The sequence below is a fragment of the Peromyscus californicus genome, unplaced genomic scaffold (assembly GCF_007827085.1).
Source record: "Peromyscus californicus insignis strain IS unplaced genomic scaffold, ASM782708v3 Scaffold_3__1_contigs__length_106647218, whole genome shotgun sequence".
NCBI classification, from domain to species: Eukaryota; Metazoa; Chordata; class Mammalia; order Rodentia; family Cricetidae; genus Peromyscus; species Peromyscus californicus.
In genome coordinates this window covers 86,651,154-86,667,432 of record NW_026294551.1, presented here as the reverse complement: position 1 = coordinate 86,667,432, position 16,279 = coordinate 86,651,154, and the positions used below count along the sequence as shown (strand labels likewise).

The 16,279-nt window shown below is 50.3% G+C and overlaps 1 protein-coding gene across 2 annotated transcripts in view; it reads right to left on the bottom strand.

Annotated features, from left to right (window-relative positions):
- Wwc1 (WW and C2 domain containing 1) overlaps positions 1-10,183 on the bottom strand; it is a 157,139-nt gene extending 146,956 nt beyond the window's left edge. For both annotated transcript variants that reach the window (XM_052758572.1, XM_052758574.1), the window contains exon 1: positions 9,836-10,183. In XM_052758572.1, the coding sequence (XP_052614532.1) occupies positions 9,836-9,954 (119 nt within the window). In that variant the 5' untranslated portion in view covers positions 9,955-10,183. The remainder of the gene's footprint in view (positions 1-9,835) is intronic.
- Between the last annotated feature and the right edge of the window lie 6,096 nt (positions 10,184-16,279).

The following is a 16,279-nucleotide window of genomic DNA, read 5'->3' as shown; positions in this document are numbered from 1 at the left end:
CTGGAACCTTCTCGGATTAGGTGCTCTACTCCAACATGTACAAGAAAGCCCCACAGGTCTAGGTATGCAGGTTTCATGGTCTAGGCCTACAATCTCAGTACTCAGTAGGTGGAAGCAGGAGGATCAGAGGTTCAAAGCCAGCCTGGGCCACATAATTTAAAAAGTAAGCACATGATTTGGTTATCAAAACCAGAACAAGAATACTCCAAACAATCATGGAAGGGCGATGAAGCTACTTCCTTAGGCCCGCTAGCTCTTGTAGGGAGGAGCACCACAGGACTCTACCTATACTCATCTTGCCACGGTACCCACTTACTGCCATGATTAGATGAGTCAAGACATCAGTTCTCAAGGTGTAGGGTACAGACCTGACCAGGAGACCTGCTGGACACAAACATTCCAGAGCCAGAACCCAACTCCACCTCCAAGGCTTTTTAGTACCCTCTAGGGCCTTCTGACATCTTCTAGAAGGTGAACCTCACAAGGGCGACAACTTTTGAGGTCATATTCAATGCTGAGTCATCAGTGTGGAATGCAGGCTGCCATATTCCAGACACACCATCCAATAAATATTTGTTAAATGACGGGAAGTGTCGAGATGAGACCGGGCAGAAAGGAAATGGACTCGAAGGGCCTGGCACCTACCTCTAGCTGTATTTGCATAGTTCCGAGACTGCTACGTTTCTCTCCAATTTGTAGTAAATTCCATGAACTGGAGACTTTATATTTCACAACGTACTTTCCCAGCACTCAAAGCAACTCACCACCAGCAAGCTCTCAGTAACACCTATGGCAGGCACAAAGGTCTTTAGTTTCCAAATCCAGATTCATACCACCAGCATGGCATGTCTCTTTTCCTCACGTGGGTAAAGGAATTCAAGAGAACCAAGTCCCGGGTCATAATGCAGCTACCTGTTTAACCATTGGCTAGTCTTCCTCAACCAAGCATCCACCCCACTGCAGTGGGACTTTGCTCTGATCCCCGGCATCGCAAGCACTCCATAAATACCTGTGGAGTGAATGGCCGACACCTGGCTGGGTGGGACTGATAAATGCCAGGGCCCTTCTGCACCTCCAGCACGCCCAAATCCCCAGATTCTCCAGCAGCTAAAAGGAAAGACATGGAGGGCAATGACCCGCTAACAAAGCAGTTCCGAGAGAATGCTCCTATGTATGTAAAGCCTTGGCAATCACAATTTATTCCTCCTGCTTCACACACACAGTCCTGGTGCCAGCTCACCCGCAAGTCACTCCACTCAAGAAATTCCAAAGAAGGGCTTGCCTCTGATAAGACCCATGAGGAAAAGTTTATTGATTTATTTATACAATGAGTGCTGCCAAGATGGTCGGCAGGCACTAATGTCAGCCTGGCTCAGGTGAGCTATGGCCGTCAAGAGACTTGAGCTGGAAGGGAGGAAACAGTGGGGTTAGCTCCTCTACCAGCACACAGTTAGTCTAACCAGTAGTGGCCTGACTTGTAAAGCCTGATATTAGGCAGTGTGCTGTGATCTTATACATCGGTATCATCTAGTCCCCAAATAAACCTTTCGGGTAGGCCTAGCCTATTTTACATCTCCCTATTTTACAGCTGAGGAGGAAAAGGTGGTTCAATGTCATTCGCCGGAGGCAAGAGGGCCAGCCTAGACTTATTGCTTGCTCTCCAGGGATCTTTATGAAGTGCACGGACTAATGGGATAGGTCATATTTATGGTAAGCTACAACCGCGCATGTATTTTTCTCTATAGTGACAAAGTGTGTCACTGGCAGCCATGTCAACTTCTTTGCTGTAGTTACTAAGGTCCCTTCTCTTTGGTTTTCCTTTTTCTCAGAACCCAAAGGAGGGTCTGCAGGGGTGGAAGGAGTAGTAAGGCTTTGAAATCTTAACCTCCTTGCACCTGCATGACCTTGGAATTGTCGCTTGTCATCTTTCTTCCTCAGTTTCCCTACTTGCAAAATGCCGGGAACTATGGCGCACAATAGGACTCGGCGCGTGACAGATCCTGGATGAAAAGCATTAAAAATAGTCATTTTTATTGAACATCACTATTATTGCGTGCCAGTTAGGGCTCTCAGTACTGCTTCCTGACACAAAGGCAAGCCACACACTTGCAAGCACTTCCCGGAGTTCACAGTGACCTGCTCAGGGAGCTTGATAAAGCAACCAACCATAGAGGCAGGGTGGGAAGGCTGTCCTAATCATCTCACCGGAACAGACACCTGATGCCTGTATCTTGACATTTTATCCCTCCAAGCCGGTTGCCAGTCGGTGAATCCCAGGGATACCCCAATGATGGCCCAAGAACACGAGAAGCCAAGGTGTTGGGGGGGTGGGGGGATGGGGAGACTGCCACCAAACCGGGGAGAGACAACAGCAGGCAGCCGGCTGGGGAAAGTCAGCAGCTGCCGCTGGCCTGGTGTCCCTGCTGCCAGCAAGTGATGAATGGGGGACTGAGAAAAAGAAAAAGCCAACAAAGGTGTCCCTAATCTTGATGCAGTTTCATTTCCCCCCTCCCTGGCTGACCATTGAGTGAGAATTTAAGCCTCCGTCCCTTTTCTTTGGCAGACATTTGAAACTGAAAGATCCCGTTTCTTCCCAACTGGGAGATGTCATGGGTAGAAGCATCTAGGAGGCACTGGGGGCGGGGGGGGGGGGGGGGGGGGGGGGGGGGGGGGAGCACGTGACCCCGCACACTTGTTCTTTTTGTTCTCTCCTCCTCATTCTCTCGACCCATCTACTCTTCCCAGACCAGCATTTTTACAGAATGTTCTTCTAGTCCAACCATAGTGGATGTCTATCCTACCCTCCCTTCCCACTGCATTATTTTGGTAAGAAGTTTTCTGCCTAGGAACTAGAGGCTTGAATGGCTTGTGTGTAGAGGTTAATTAATAGACTCTTAGTTTTTTCTTCCACTATCACACTCGGAAACAAGGATTCAAGCCTGGGAGAGGCACAGCATGGTATTCTCATGGAGATTCAGCTCCGGTCCTGCTCTTGGTCCCATCCAGGTAGAAGGGCTCCCTTATCAAAGAGCCCTTTGCCGGTGACAGAAATGCTATTGAAGCCACTTTAAGTGAAGCTGATTCCACTTATCTGGGCCCCTTGCTGAGAGAATGGGGTAGGGAGAGCTGAGAAGCTGCCACATGTCATCAGAGAGCTCTTGACACTCTATGTGGTCCGGTCACTAAGTCAGCATTCCCTAAAAATGCCATCAAAATCCTGACCGTGGATTCTCCCCGAAGCAGTATGCTGGTCACCTCCGGCTCTCACAGAGTCAAGCCTGTCTCTCCCTGCGTGCACTTGCATTTGACATGTCAGCCTTCCTGGTAACTAAGGCAACTTGGTTCTCTCTCTTCAAAAGGGCAGTATTTCTCTTACGGCTACCTGGGACCCTAGGGGATTGGAAAACCAGGTCAGTTTGGCTAAGCCCTCTCCTAGAAGGGGGAGGGATGGGGACCGAGAAGAGCTGCCTCCTCCATTACTCATTTCCTGGGTGGCAGGCGATTTGCCCAGGCGACTCGGAAACAACCCTGACCTCGCTGCACAACTTCCCGTCTTTCAGAGTCTCTGCCCACTTCTGTGGTCTCTCATGCCCACTGCGTCTGTGCCCAGGAGGTAGAAGAGATTCTAACCAGTCTCCTAAGCTGCCATGGGGCCCCACTGGCCCCTCCTATCAAGGGACTTTAGCAGCATCTTCTCCTGAGACCGACGTCAGATTTGCTCATTCCCAGAGTACGCAGTAACCAAACCCTACCTTGTCCAAAGGGCTCGTTGTGGGCTGACGTGGGTGGACAAGCTGGCGACACTACTGGATGGGGGTATTGATTGAGAGGTCCCCCTTGCTGGGTATTAATTATTACTTAACCTTTCTAAGTTTCCCCATCTCAAGATGGGAAGAGTAATACTATCGACTTCATACTGTTGAAAGGATTAAATGAGATCCTACTACAAACGCTAAGCCCATAGAGCAGCTCAGAGTGAAAATTCAACACATGGTATCACTTACTGCCTTAGGCATTTGTGGGCTTCCAAACCTCTTGCTTCTTCTCCTTTACATCAAGTAGTGTTTTATAATCCAACTATTTCTTGAAATTGACACAAGATGTTCCCTTGCTTAGTAGATGTTCATGGAATATGTAGGGATATCATATGATTATATAGCCCAGGCTAGCCTCAAACCCAGTATTCTTTTGCCTCAGCTTCCTGTGTGCTGGGATTACGGGGATATTCCATCACATCTGGCTAAACTCAAGCCTGGATACCGGTAGAAAAACCTCTCAAGTAACCTGCATACAGGTATTAGTGTAGCAAGTGTATATGTAATGGGACATTAGGAGTGTGAACATGAAACACACAGCTTTGGGCAAATTCCCCAGCAGGTCTGTGACACTCCCACCTAAGCAAGCATGTCACAATGTAAACTTGGAAAGTGACAACAGTCAGACAGTGTCCTTAAATCCATTTTAACCGATAAAAATAGTAATTCTCATGTGATCACTGGCATTTTCACTGTTCCACATGTTGCAGACACGAATGAAATTTGCTTGTCTAGCCCAGACAAAAATGATAATGGGGAACAGTTCACCAAACCAACACAGGTTAGGAGAACCTGGAGCTGGTATTTAGGGGAAAGTTTCCATAAGAGAAAGAAGAGAGATGACCTTTACTCAAGGCTGAAATCGATTTGCTGTGTGACCTTGGGTAAGTCACTTGTCTGAGTTTCATCAGTGAAATCAGAAGCCTGGGTTACATCATCAGAAAGGCGCATTCCAGCTGCACAGCTGGGTGGAGACTCGGGTTGACTTAGGTGTTTCACAGGTACTTTTCCTAGTAAAAGCTGAAGAACTGACATTCTCCAGTAGTGCCTTTTGCATGCGAGCCGGCCAACCTACCTGCTTCTGCTTATTCAAAGCTAATAGCCTCCTTTGATGGTTTGTGTGCAACTGCTCATGCAAAAACAAACAAACAAATAAAAAAGAAGCAGGCAAAACCAGGGTGCAGAGAGGATACGTAAATGTGTCGAGGTCACTAGAAGGCAAGGCGCAGAACCAACATTCCAGGACCCAAAGGCTCACCCCTCTTTTCATGATCCATTCTTGGCCCCTGGTGCACCATGGCCACACCAGAATGGTCACAGGTAAGTGAAACCATTCTTGGCTCAGTTCCATTTCCCAAGGCCAAATTCCTGCCACAGTGGAGCAGAGGTCCTGAGTCAGCAGCTCAGTGGTCTGGAGCTGGAGGCTGAATGGAGCAGTCGTTAGAAATGTGGGCTGTACCCCAACACTGCTAAATAAATAAATAAGTGCATAAACTAGAAAATGCAGGTTCTTTCTACACTCAGCCCATCTAACATTCATAGTTTTACAAAAGTTGGGTGATTCCACCTGGAGTAGTATCTCAGAGGTAGAGCATTTTGCTAAGCAAGCCAGAGGCCTGAGGTCCAATCCCAGTGCTGGTAAAATTAGTAAATAAATAAAATTGTGTGGCTTCACTGCATTTAGTCTCCCAGAACCTCAGATAATTCAAGTCCCAGGGCTGATGGGAGGATTTACAGAACTAATGACCCATGTAAAGCTCTCAGTAGACCTGAATACAGTGAACACTCAACCATTATCTGTTCTCCACCACACAGAGGGCTGAGACAGGGAGACCAGCAAGCAGTTTGCAAGTTTGTTTACGGCAGGAGGTATGAACCTGGAGTTCACTGGGCCCAGAATTACGTAGAGAAAACCCCGTGTGCACTTGGGAAAGAGTCTTGCTGTTCTGCTAGACTAACAGGGCCTAGAACGTGAAGACCGCTACTAGAGACTCAAGATCCTACAACCAAACTTATTTCTGAACAGGTTGACAAACAGGCAGTTCGATGGTGGGAGAGACTGCCAAGCCCAGAGCTACATGGGTCTCCAAGACCTGCTGCTCCAACCCAGAAAATGCTCAGAGTTCTCAGGGAGTTCCTGCAAGATCTAAACACAAAGCCAGGAATGTCCTCTGTGGAGCCAGTCCCAGGGTCCACTCTTCCTCAGCAAACAACTGGTGCATTTGTTTTTATATACCGTGAAGCTAAGACATGTGGGACGCTGGGCCTTTGCCGGCAGCTTCCAGAAACACCTATGCTCAGCGGCTCTAAGGGGTGTTCAGGTATGGCCTGCAGCAGCACCTGGTTCTCTAGGGACCTGTCCCTCCCTCCCCTGATTGGCCTTGACTTGGGCAAAGCCCGAGTGCTACTGCAGCCTTTGGCCCAGTGGGCAGGGTCCAAGCTGCCCACTGGACCCTCTCCCGTTGTTGGGACAACCGTCCTCAGGAATTCCAGCCTCCCGGTCTTTGCTGGGTAAGAAGGGGAGAGAGTTGGCAAAGCTGGCAGCTTGGCTGCTCTTCCACCCCCCTGGTGAAAGGGGGAACTGAAAACTGGATTCTCTACCCCCAGCAGCTCCACGGACAGCACACAAAACAGCTTAGTCCCAGAGGGTGGAATGTGCCAAGACATTCTTTAGGGTTGGTAACCAGAGACACTATTTTGTCCTTGGTGGCTGAGAAATCCCTTTTCCAACTGAAGGACCATTTGAGTGACTTCTTTGAAATTCAGGGGAATGGGTGGGCATGGGCTGTGATGTACGCTCAGATACACACACTCTTAAGGAGTGAGGTTTTCTTAAATGTGACTTTTCATTTGTTTGCTTCCCACCATTAACTAGTTGTAAAGCTGTGACTAACTACTCAGGGAGAATCTGCTTCCCCTCCCTAACCACCCCCCAACAAAAAAGCTCAGCTCTTCTCAGCTTTGTTAAATTGCCTCCCCCCCCCCCCCCCCCCCCCCCCCCCCCCGTGCTTGTGCTCCTAGACAATCCCTAGCACAGCTCCTTCTCCCTCATAGTCAGCTAGAGTAAGGAGAAACTGGAAGACTGAAATCATAGCTCTGGGAGCCCCATGGACAAGGCAGCACTTAGCCAGCCTCTTCCATCACCCATGGAGCACTCAAACCACACAGAGCTCAAGCAATGAGCCCATGCCCACGCAGGCAGGGTTAAAAGGCAGAACCCTTAACCAGGTATACAAGAGATTTCCAAGACAGAGAAGCAAACATCCTTTGCGCAGCTCCATCCCAAAACTCAAAGCTGGCCACCAGAGTGATTCCTCAGTCCTGACCCCAAGCTCAGGGGCCGGGTAGGAACCCAGTGCAGGTGGGCTGAGCAGGGAGTGGAAAACTAAAGAATGCACGCAGCTCCATCAAGCACCAGTCATGGTTGTGACTTTTCACCAAGCCAGTCTTCCTAAAACGGAGGTTGCTTGGGCCTGGCTCACTGCAGAAGGGAAGGCATAGCATCTAGTCAAAGTAGAATTTTATTTTTTTAAAGATTCTTTTCTATTAATGGCAATATATGTTAATATGTATATATGTTAATAGGTATACCCAAAAGTTATGAATGTGGTACACAACTCTACAACCTGGGATCTTATGTTCTAGCTGAGTCAGTTCTTGGGAGGCTATTCACTTGCCCTCTTCCAAGGGCAAAGGATTACTGGCATTTTTGAGAAGTTTCCTGTGATGTATTATTCCCTCAGTTGCATGCTCAGCAAGGCTGGCAGGGTAGTCCTCACCCACCAGCATGACACCCTACAGCTATCAGCACCCAGGCTCAGCGGCAGGGACTTACGGGGTAGGACACATAAGCTGGAAGTTGTCTGTTCTAAGGAGAAGACAAGGGAAGGGGGCTGTCCAGCTCACCAACACAGTTCTAGAGCCCCTGGCGTACCTTGACCTGAGAGGCCTGGGGAAGAACGCAGGGCAGATTTAGAGGCTACAGAGTCAGAGCAGAATAACAGCGTAGGGAGTGGAAAGAGCAACAAGGTAGAGCGAATCGCATCCCTGGCTTTCCGATTGTCTCTTGTGTTTAAAAATGGGAAAACGGCCGGGCAGTGGTGGCGCACACTTTTAATCCCAGCACTCAGGAGGCAGAGCCAGGCAGATCTCTGTGAGTTCGAGGCCAGCCTGGTCTACAGAGAGAGATTCAGGACAGGCACCAAAACAACACAGAGAAACCCTGTCTCAAAAAAAAAAAAAAAAAAAAAAAAAGTAAAAATGGGAAAATGGGCTAGGTGCAGTAGCGCGCATTTTTAATCCCAGCCCTCTGGAGGCAGAGGCAGGCAGATCTCCTTGAGTTCCGAGCCAGGCAAGGCTGCAATGCAAGATCTTATCTAAAATATATGCCTTTAATCCCAGTACTCTTGAGGCAGAGGCAGTAGAATCTCTGTGAGTTCGAGGCCAGTCTGGTCTATAGAGCGAGTTCCAGGACAACCAGAACTGTTACATAGAGAAACCCTGTCTTGAAACCACCTCTCCCCCTGCCCGTCCCCCCCGCAAAAAAACAAAAAACAAACAAAGAAAAAATAAAACACCAAAATATATAAATACTAAATACATTAGGGAAAACAGGAGTTGGAAGTTGGTGAGGTGGCTCAGAGGGTAAAGGCATTTGCCTTTGGTCACCGGAGGCTGCCAGGTGGAAAGAGCAAACCGACTCTCACGAGCTGTCCACTGGCCTCCAGAGGCCCACACACATACGTACACACGCACCATTATTAAGCACTGAAAGAGAGAGAGAGAGGTGTTGGGGGGAGGGGGCGTGTGGGGAGGAGTCAAGCTTGCACCTTCTATAGCCTTTCCAACTTTTTTTTTTTGAGACAAGGTCTCACTATGCAGCCCTGGTTGGCCTGTCTTCTTGAGTTCTCATTATTACTCCTTCCCTTCCAAGCAAACTATTAGGCAGACACAAAGGGAAACTGAGGCCAAAAGACGAAAGCAGCCTGCCTAACCTTCTGTAGCATTAAAATTTTCTCTCCCAAATTACAGGAAGAAGACCAGCGCTGAGCAAAGAGTAGGCACCCATGAAATCATGAATGAATGAATGTACTCAAGAGAACCTGAACTCATTGCTTCCTGCTTTTTTTTAAACTTTAACCCCCGTCTTGATATACAGTCCATCCTGGACTTCTCAGATCCCCTTATCCGAACCACAAAAGATGAAGGGTCCTGGGTTGCTACACTGCACCTAACCCCCAAGGTCACAGACCAGGTGGAAATTCAACATTTCTGGGACACTCTACCCTGGCTCCGTAAAAACTACACCCAGCGAGGTGGCCACCAAGGTCAGGACTGGCTGAGGAGCCTTGGCCCCAGCAGGAGGAGAGGGAGGAGAGGAGGCTACAGGCAGGGTTTTGCCAGAGGCCTCTCACCTCCATCTGCATCCTAGCAGCTTCCAACCTGCTGTGAGATTCCTGGAGAACCAGTCTCCCTCACTTACCCTCCCCCGCTCCCTCCTTCCCCGCCCACCTCCGGCTTCCCCAGACTTGCTCCAAAGCTTTTCTCAGCAGCCAACGAAGCACCTGTCAAAAAGCTGCTTTCTCTTCGCCAGGCAGAGTGTCCTTCCTCCAGTAGGCTCCTAGCGACCCTCGGCTCCCTAACCACCCCTCAATACCCAAATCACCCCCTTTCAACCAGGGGAGTCCCCAGGGAAGGTTCATCTCACCTGGCTTGGTCTTTGCCTTCATCCCGTCCAGACCCCTCTTTGTAAAGCTCCGCCAGAGCTTAAGGTCAAAACTCTGGGCAGGTGCCACTGGGGCCTAAGTCCTCCACCTGGGGCGGGCTGCGGGCGGCCGGCTTGGCGTCCGCCCTTCTCTGCAGCTCTTAGTTAGGGCAGGAGTGCAGCCCAAGAAGGGGTGAGGGTGTGGAGGGGAGCAAACTAAGACCTTCTAAGAGGCACGCAGAGTTCCCCTGCACACCAAGGGCAGGTGCGGCCCAGGCGCGGTGCCGGGTCCCGGTCCGAGCACCCCGGGTCCTACCTGTCCCGCGGGTCGATCCAGCTGGTGGTGCGGTTCCTGTGGTCTATGTAGTAGACCTTGCCGTCGAAGTCGCGCGCCTCCTCCCAACCCTCCGGCAGGGGCAACTCCGGCCGGGGCATCTTCCCGAGCGCGGCCCGCGCTCCCCCATGCAGCTCGCGGCCGCCGCGGGGCTCAGCGGCTCGGGCCGGCCGCTTTGGGTCCAGGCGGTGGCCGAGGCTGCATGATCGGGGGGTGGCGCCCGGGGATCGGGGGCCCTAACGGGGGCCGGCCGGAGTGGCGCCGCTGTCCATGCGGCCCTGCGGCCCCAGCCCCGCGCCACCCGCCTCTCACGCTGCCATGTGCGCCCGCCGCGGCGCCCAGCCGGCCCGAGTGTGTGGCCAGCCGGCCGGGAGAGCGGCCCGAGCCGCCGCCTGTCGCCTGCCTCCGCCGCCGTGCGCCGCGCTCCACGCCGCCGCCTCCCGCAGCCGCTGCCGGAGCCCCCGCCGCGCGCCCCGAGACTTCTGCCTCCGCCAGGTGTGGCTCCGGCGGTGCAGGTAACTGCGCTGCCCCGGAAACGGGAGGCGGAGCGCCGGGCTCCGGGGTTCCCGGGTCTCCTCCCCGCGCCTAGTGCCGCGAGGGCGGGTCCTAGAGCCCGAGACGCGCCCCCTCGTGGGACAGTCCCAAACGCCGACCACCTCTGCGCTGCCCCCGGAGGCTAGCCTCTCTGCACGCCGAGTGTCCAGGCTCTTGGCACTGGTGGTCCCAAATCTTGACACACCCTGTTTTCTGTGATATAGAATGAGGAGTCAGGCAAGAAGTGGTTAAGTGAAAACATTCTTGCAAATCGGAGAACATAAGTTTTCCAGGATCTCTCGTCCCTTCCCCCAGCACTCACACCATCTGTCTCCCTCCTATTCAATTCTCCCCACGTTGTTTCAACCCTCCCCTCCGTAATTTGCAAATGTAGCTGGCTTTCCTTAGGGTCCCTAAAATTAGGAATGCCATGGATCTGCTTCCCTAAGAGGACTTCCACCGGTTGACAGGGGAGGAGAAGGAAGGACATATCTTGCCAGTCATAATGAAGTGCACCTGTCTCTCAGCTACTCAAGAAGCTGAGGCAGGAGGATTGTTTGAATCCAAAAGCTGAGTCAAAATAGCAAACACAGGGGAAAAAGAAAACAAAAACAAAATAGCAAACCCTGTAGCAAGAATAAATACATGCCCTGAGAAACTAAAAATACCGAATTAAATACAAAAAGGAGATGGAGTCATCCAGCCAAGGATCCTCTGGCTTTGCCCTTCTCTGCTCTCTCTTAGGTCTGGTGTTTCCCTAATGTGAATTTAACTAGGCCTGAGGCAGGAAGCTGGACTGAAGAATGAATGAAGTCCAGTGCCTGGGTAATTCCCTTGTCAGAATCTCTTGATTTGAGGAATAGCCAGTCAATTCCCTGTACTGTGTGGGAATTCCCTGTTTGGGCTTCACCTCCTTTTAATAGACAAGGCCTTTCAAGGTGCACTCCTCTCATCTAAATGTCCTGAGGACTGACCTAGGGGATGAGTGGAGCCCCTTCTTCTCCTGTCTTCATTCTGTAAATACTAAGCTTCAAAGCCAGGGATCTCAGACCTTAGGGGGGTCCTCACCCCCGAAAGGCTGGAGTTCTCTCTTCCTCTCCACTTCCTCTGATGGGCCAAAGCCCTCGCTATCATAAATACTTCTAGCTGTTTTTGTTTGTGCTGTCAGGGATCAAACCCAGGATGTCCCGCCCTATTGCTGAACTGTGCCCCCAGCAAAACCATCCAGTTTGTTAGGATTTTTTTTTTTTTTTTTTTTTTTTGCCTTTTGAGACGTGGCTCTGACTGGCCTGGCACTCACTATGTAGATCAGGCTGGCCTTCCTACTTCTGCTTCCCAAGTGCTGAGATTCCGAGTGTGAGCCACCACATTCAACACTTTCCAATTGTTCATTAGAGGAATAGCCCCAAAGTAAAGCTGACACGCACCCACGTTTCTATGCATGATCTCAGTTCATCTTCACAACAAAGCTTTGGAGAAGGTGGGGTAGTGTATATTGACACCCATTCTGGAGATGAAGAAACTGAGGCTTCAAGATGGCCAGGGATAGAGCTGAGAAGATACACAAGTATACCGAATTCTGGCACCAGTCAAACATTAATCCTGCATTGTTTTTTTTGTTGGAGTTTGGGGTGGTTTTTTTTGTAGTCTTGCTATACAGCTCACAGTAACCTTGAGCTCACCATCTTCCTGCCTTCCCCTCTGAGAAATGTGATAACTTTTCTCAGGCTTTCCGACTGGTTGGGAAGAGAAAAATAAAGGCTTAATCCATCACCCCAGAAATTTCACAAGGGTCCATTTGGAGCACCCTGGCTGATGACCATCACATGTCCATAAAGTGTGGGTCAACTGAACTTTCTGCTCAAAAGAACCCATGTCGGGCTGGAGAGATGGCTCAGAGGTTAAGAGCACTGACTGCTCTTCCAGAGGTCCTGAGTTCAATTCCCAGCAACCACATGGTGGCTCACAACCACCTAATGAGATCTGGCTCCCTCTTCTGGTCATACATGCTGTATACATAATAAATAAATAAATCTTTAAAAAAAAAAAAGAACCCATGTCTTTTCCTTCCTGAAGTGTATGCATGGCTGCTCTGACAAGCCTAATTGGTGTGTGTACGTGTGTGTGTGTGTGTGTGTGTGTGTGTGTGTGTGTGCGCGCGCGCGTGCGTGCGCGCCTTACTTTCCCAGCTTCCTGCTGGATGTGTTGTATTCCAGATCCTCACAGCCTGATATTTCCCAGGGGGCTTGCTCCTCTGTGCCTTTAAATCAGGACTCAGGAGCAAGAATTGGTTCCTTAAAGCCTAGGCCTTCCTGCCCCTAACGAAAGGATCCCAGGTTATCTCCCAGAAGCGGCAAGCAGGGTGATGTCATCTACAGATGGTGGCCTGCCCCCCTGCAATGCCCAGTGAATCATCTCTAGGCATTCAGAGGCCCAGGGCAAGCATGCTAGAGATTAAAGGTAAAACCTGCTGAGCCTTGTTATAGGTTGAATTGGTTGTTATTCTACAGGTGACTGAACCACAGGAATCCAAACCCTAGGCTTCCTGGCCTTCCTCTTAGGAAGCTCTGACTTACAATGTGCTGAGTTCAAGAGTCTGGATATCATACCGTTGAGGCTGAGCGGAGGGGACTACCAACCACACCAAGTCTGCATTTGCTCTCACGGGTAGGTGGCTCATGGGAGACCACACAGGTTGTCTTGATTTTAAAGTTAGTGTTCAACAACAACAACGACCATTTTCCACACACGTCTTAGGAGATGGGGTAACAGATTTCATGAGAATGAGGAGGGGGAAATTAAGTGCGAAAAGAAGAAAAGGAAAAGGAGAGAAAGAGAGGGAGGCTGGAGGCATGCTCTCTGGGTAAGAGCAAGCATTAATTTCTAACAGGGCAGGGGTGTGATTCCCAGCACCCACCCCTGGCGGTTCCTAACCGTAACTGCTGCTCCAGGGGATCTGACACACCTCTGGCCTGAAGGCACCAGCAATCACATGCACATACAAGATACATACATACACACCCAATACAAGAAAATAAAGTAAAGCTTAGAGAAGGATAGTAATGGAGAGACAGACAGGGCGAGGAGAGAGAAAACAGTATATCAGAAGTGGTTTCTGGATGGCATCTGCACACTTTAAGGGGCTGGAAGCATGGAGAACCTTTCCTGGAACTTGTCTTCCCACTCCATGACTATACTCGTGCTGGCTAGTTCACACATCCCGGAGCATGCACACTGTTATGTTCTACGCCTGAGCCCATAGTGGGAGCCACGTCCCCTTTCTTTAGTCGTGATTACTTGAGGTTCGTAGTTGTGCCCTGCATTGGTGGTTTTAATGATTATACACCCTAAGCCAGAGAGAAAGTCTGGGTAGAGGAAACCTTGGCAACGGGAGAGTCCAGGCAGAAGCCATCTTTAATTGACCTCTGGGTGCTCAGTGCTTAAGACAGTGCTGCTAAACAAATTGGACCAAGTCTAAGGTTGCCTCCTCATTTTCCAGAAGAGAAACAGTTTCTGTGCCTAATGAATTGAGCCCTTATTGAGTTCCACTCTACAGAACGGAACTGAGACTCTGACTTTCCTTTAATAATAGAGCACAGATTCCAAAAGTCGGCTTCCGGTGAGATTTTTATTTTTAAAGATGGGATCTCATGTAGCCTAGCTGGCTTCAAACTCACTTTGTAAGTGAGGAAGATCCTGAACTTCTGATCCTCCTGCCTCCACCTCCTGAACGCAGGGATTTCAGGCACATACTACCACACCCAGTTTACGAAGTGCTGCTCATCGCCCCCACTTCCTCCTAAGGGCTTCGTGTGCTTTCCAGGCAAGCACTGTCTCAACTGAGCTCTATCCCCATCTCTCCAGTGGGTTTTCACTCCCGGGTTCCCAACAGAACCAGAAAGCTAGGAAAGAGAAACTTCAGGGCCACAGTCTGGTCTGAAGGAGTAGAATAGTGTTTCCAGCATAGACCACCCTTGAACCCCTGCTTTTACTTGGTTGTGGGTCCATTTGGGGCGATAAGAGAAAGCTCTGGAGATTTGGGAGGACGGGTGAAGTCAGACCGTGGCAGAGCCTATGTGAACTGAGGGCTCTGGATTCCAAGCTGAAGTTACATACCCCTCCTCCACCACCCGCCCAGAGCTGTCATCAAGATCCACTTTAGGGGCAGAAGGGGCATAGAGCAGGGATTTAACAAGTGGGGAAGCTGGCCATTTTCTCTCTGTGGTGCCCGCCTCCCTTCCCAGCTCCTTCCCTTCCTGCTTTATTCATTAACTGAACTGGATTTCTCCCACGCTAGTGGCTATCCTGGAGCTGGCTGGACAGGTTGCATCCATCCTATTTCCAACTCTCATCAAAGAGTCCTCTGGGGCCTGGGAGCTGTTGTGTCGTCTTTCACCCAAGAGGAAATGAATTATGCACTGTAGGAGGTGGAGATGAAATCGCGGTTTCAAGGGTGGGGGTGTGCAAGGAGAAAGCAAGCCTGCGAGCAGAGGGCGGGAACTGGAGCACAGAGCGCAGGCGTGGTCCCTGCCATGCCTACCCCGGCAGCTCGAGCGGAGCCCTGGTGGGAAATGGGGGTGGCGCGAGAACGCAGTAACTAGCGGGCTGGCTGCAAGTCCCCAGGGTATTTATAGCACTTCATCGCCATGGTACCCAGAAGCTTAAATTAAACTCTAGCCCAACCACTAGAGATGCTGGGGGGTGGGATGCTCTTTACCTGTACACTGTGCAGGTCTGACCCTGAATCCTCAGAAATTTTTACCACGTGAAGATGATCTAAGCACGTGAATTTTACAAACCACCCGGCAAGAAGGCTGTCGGGGCGTGGTTTAAACCCAGATAACCTGCCTCCACTAGGTGGCTGGGTAGAGTAGGCAGGAAACAACAAACCATAGCTCAAAGTTGGTTCTTCATCTTGGTGGATGTATGATTTGGTGTCTGATGCTGTGACCCCCTGAGCTTCAGTTTCCCGAGAGTAATAATGCCTACCTCACTGTTTTTTTTTTTGAGACAGAGTCTCATCGTATAGCTCTGTCCTGGAACTCGCTATGTAGACCAAGCTAGACTCCAACTCACAAAAAAACGCTATCGCCTCTGCCTCCCAGGCGCTGAGATTAAAAGTGTGGGCCATTACTCCCGCCTGGCTTGCCTATGATCTGTGACAACTAAGCGAAATGATGCGATGATTGGCTTTATTTGTCCACGAACTCGAGAACCACCGGGGAAGAGAGTCTCAACGAGGAATGGCAGAGTCGTCCAGATCAGGTTGGGCATGTGTCTTTAAGGGGCTATTTTGATCACCTTAGTTAAGGTGGGAAGGTCTGCATTATTGTGGTGGGGGCACCATTCCCTGGGTGTGGGTCCTGGAGGAAGTTAGGAGAGAGTGAGCTGAGTGCTACCAAATATCCATGCATTGGTTTCCCGCCGCTCTTGACTGTGACCAACTGCTTCAAGTTCCTGCTTTGACTTCCCAGCAGCGATGGACTGTTACTTGGATTTTTAAGCAGAAAAATAAATCCTCTGCCCCTTAAAGTTGTTTTGAAGGAGCAATTTGTCACAGAACAGTAATGGGACTAGAGCAGACCAAAGACTTGGCGCAGCCCTGAGACTCGATGTTCTTTTAAGAGCGGGAATCGCGGTTTGGACATAAAGTGTTCCAGCCAGGTGTGATGTACGCAAAGTGTTAGCGATAACATGAAGGAAGCAGAGTGCACAAGAGGCTTTTGTAGCGTGGGGGTGAGCTGAAAATGGACATTAGACAGGACCAGAGATGGAGGACAGGATGCAGAGGTGATAGTGAAGCACAGACCAGCAAGGTGAAAGCCCAGGAGCACACATGCTAGATGCTTCGATCCTTTACTAAGGTTCCTCATGTTGTGGTGACCCCAACCA